This window comes from Oryzias latipes, chromosome 22 (genome assembly GCF_002234675.1).
Source record: "Oryzias latipes chromosome 22, ASM223467v1".
Lineage (NCBI taxonomy): Eukaryota > Metazoa > Chordata > Actinopteri > Beloniformes > Adrianichthyidae > Oryzias > Oryzias latipes.
This window is the reverse complement of record NC_019880.2, coordinates 9,934,013-9,936,614: the sequence shown is the minus strand read 5'-3', so window position 1 is coordinate 9,936,614 and position 2,602 is coordinate 9,934,013. Positions and strand designations below refer to the sequence as shown.

The window sequence follows — 2,602 nt, the reverse complement described above, 5'->3', positions numbered from 1 at the left end:
TGGAAGCATGCGACCAAAGCGGATCTTTAACATTTTGAATTTCAAAATAAAGTCATAGATTAGCAAGTAAGTACTCGACACAAACATTTGCTTTAGTTCCTCAATATTTCATCTAATAAAGGATAGTTTGCATGACTACCAACTAACGTCAATATATTGTAAACCCAATTTATTAAATTTTTAGGACTAATTGACCAGGTCTTGACAACTTGACCTACATTGCACGGTTTTATTTTGAAAGACCCATACCGGTAGTTTATAATTAGTCCACTCCAACTTTGTAAACAAGTTTACAGCCAATTTTAAAGCGGTAGTTCAGTTTGTTCATGCAAAGAATGCCTAGTCTGACCGAAATTACATGTTTCTTAGCTGGAGGCATCTGCCAAAATCTTTAGTAACTACCCCGTCCACCGGCAGGGGTATACATAGAGGATTTGCAGTTTTAGTTATCCAATAACATCTTATTAAAGGGGTCTTTAAAATTTAAATATTAAGTTAGCTTGTGAAAAATAGAGAAATGTCCAGGCATTTTAAATGGTTTAGGATTAAAGCTTTAAGTATTTTATTTGAGTTACTAATTGTGTTGAGACGAACAATGTTAAGTTATTTAAGATGTACAGTCTTAATGGCTGTGCAAATGTTTCCTGGATGTCTTTTATAAGCTGTTTTGCCTCAGAATGCAGGTTTTTGGTAAAGATCTAGATGCATGAATGTTTAACTACTGTCACGGCTTGATATTGTCTTCTTGACACACGTACACACACAAAAAATTGTCCTCAAAAAGAAGAGGGCTGTTTTAGATTTTTTCATTCATAAATTATCTTGGCTTTTGCACTCTTTTCAAATCAATTTAATTTTAAATAAGTTAACAAATAGCAAGATTATATTTATCATATGATTCTGCAAGATTTAAACTAAAAGAAATGACAGGATTGTTTATTTACAAGTGTTTAAAGCTTCAATGGTTTAAAATAGTAGATGATTACTAAACTATTGTACAGGAGTCATTTTTTTAATGACTTTTTTAATGGTCTACACAAATCAGTCGATTTAAAAACCATATTGGACCCAGAACTTACACTAATTTACAACACAATTCATCGGAGTTGTTTTTCTAAAATTGTAATGTAAAATAGACAGAGGAAAATTCCATGGCTGCTTGTCGACTCTAAAGGGAAAACTTTGTAATTGAAGCACAGCGTTATAAATGCAGAAATAATAAAAAGCTTAATGTTTCTACCTAAATTTTATTGACTTTACATATTGATTGTTTGTTTTTTAGTCCATGTCTTCCTCCACCGGTTGTGTCTTGACTTCGATCATCTTTGGAGGAATGTAGGAGCCCATGCCTGCCGCTCTGTCTGCCTCAGCCTGGGTGTAGGGCTCCTCTCTGAGCTGCTTCAGCCTGGATGGAGAGAACAGTCAGCTCGTGTCGATGTTGACCCAAAGATCAGAATCTGCCTTCTCACCGTTTCTTGTGTACTTTAGTTTTGAAGTGCTCCTTTAAGGATCTCATGTCCACAAAATATCTCCTGCGAGTCCAAAATCAAGGTCAGTACAGCAACGAAAACAACAGTAAAGGTTGAATGCGTAAAGGCTCAAAGAGTGCCACTTACGCGCAGTGTAAACAGTAATGTTGTGCGCATCCCGTGACGTCATAGTCCACCTCCTGGTTCAACAGCTTGGCTGCGGTCTCTGGCTTCATGTCTGTGTGGATCTGATCCAGATCTTTCGTCCTGCGCTTCGTCTTCAATGTTTTTATGTTTTTATTTTTGTGGTTCCCCGTCTGTTTAGACTTACCCATGGTTCTCTACCCAGCAGGAAGGCAAATAAACAAAAAAATATTCAATTTCGCTTTTTATGAGTACCGAGTCACGAAACAGTTTTTAACACGAGTAGTGTTAACATTGGGAAAAGCCGCTAGTTTTCCACATTATTTAAGCTGAAATGGACAGTTTGATCAAAACCAGTAACATAAATAGATGTATTTGGATCTAATTCAAGCTAAGTAGATCTAGTAACTTAAGATTTTAGTTGATCTGTACTGATCGCTTACCTTTTCCACGTGAGACAGAAAGAAGTACTTCCGAGTCAAAGGGCAGTGAAGTATTTCTGCTCACCTGCAGGGGGCGGCATATTTTTTACAGTATGTATTTATTTTTACCATGAGCAATAGGCTACACAAGAACGGTGTGTAAATTGAATGTCTGTATGGATTTTGTTGACTAAAAAGAAAAAAAAAACTTAAAACGCATTTAAAATAAAACTACAAAACAGTTAAAAAAATAAATAAAAGAAAAGAAAAAATCTTTTGATTGGTGCCAGTAGGTGTCTACCACAAAGAACGTTCAAAAAAGATTTGGGAGAAAATTAAGAATTGATTTAATCCCACCTATTTTTATTCATATTTTCATGTTTTTTAGGTTTTTTATTTATTTCTAAATGATCAGTTACTGTAATTATTTAAACAAAAACACAAACCTTTGTAATATATTCTTATACATATTCTAAACTCTAACATGTACCACTCTAATACTTGAGCTTTTAGTATAGACTAAGGACATTTGTAGTACATTTAAATAGACTACCTTTTGCTAAGGGT

At 34.6% G+C, this 2,602-nt stretch overlaps 1 protein-coding gene across 1 annotated transcript; it reads right to left on the bottom strand.

Annotated features, from left to right (window-relative positions):
* Positions 1-915: 915 nt before the first annotated feature.
* On the bottom strand, positions 916-2,145 carry znf593 (zinc finger protein 593). Its single transcript, XM_011490302.3, has 4 exons — positions 2,057-2,145; positions 1,617-1,810; positions 1,470-1,532; positions 916-1,405 (listed from the first exon to the last, which is right to left on the bottom strand). Exons 2-4 carry the CDS (start codon positions 1,802-1,804, stop codon positions 1,279-1,281), a joined length of 378 nt encoding a protein of 125 aa, XP_011488604.1. The 5' UTR covers positions 1,805-1,810; positions 2,057-2,145; the 3' UTR covers positions 916-1,278.
* Positions 2,146-2,602: the final 457 nt, after the last annotated feature.

Bases quoted from the DNA above. Each gene is read 5' to 3' on its own strand.
- znf593 (XM_011490302.3), bottom strand. From the start codon at position 1,804: ATGGGTAAGTCTAAACAGACGGGGAACCACAAAAATAAAAACATAAAA. The intron at 1,533-1,616 runs GTAAGTGGCACT...TTGGACTCGCAG, and splicing joins CATTACTGTTTACACTGCGC to GAGATATTTTGTGGACATGA. The intron at 1,406-1,469 runs GTGAGAAGGCAG...CTCTCCATCCAG, and splicing joins ACTAAAGTACACAAGAAACG to GCTGAAGCAGCTCAGAGAGG.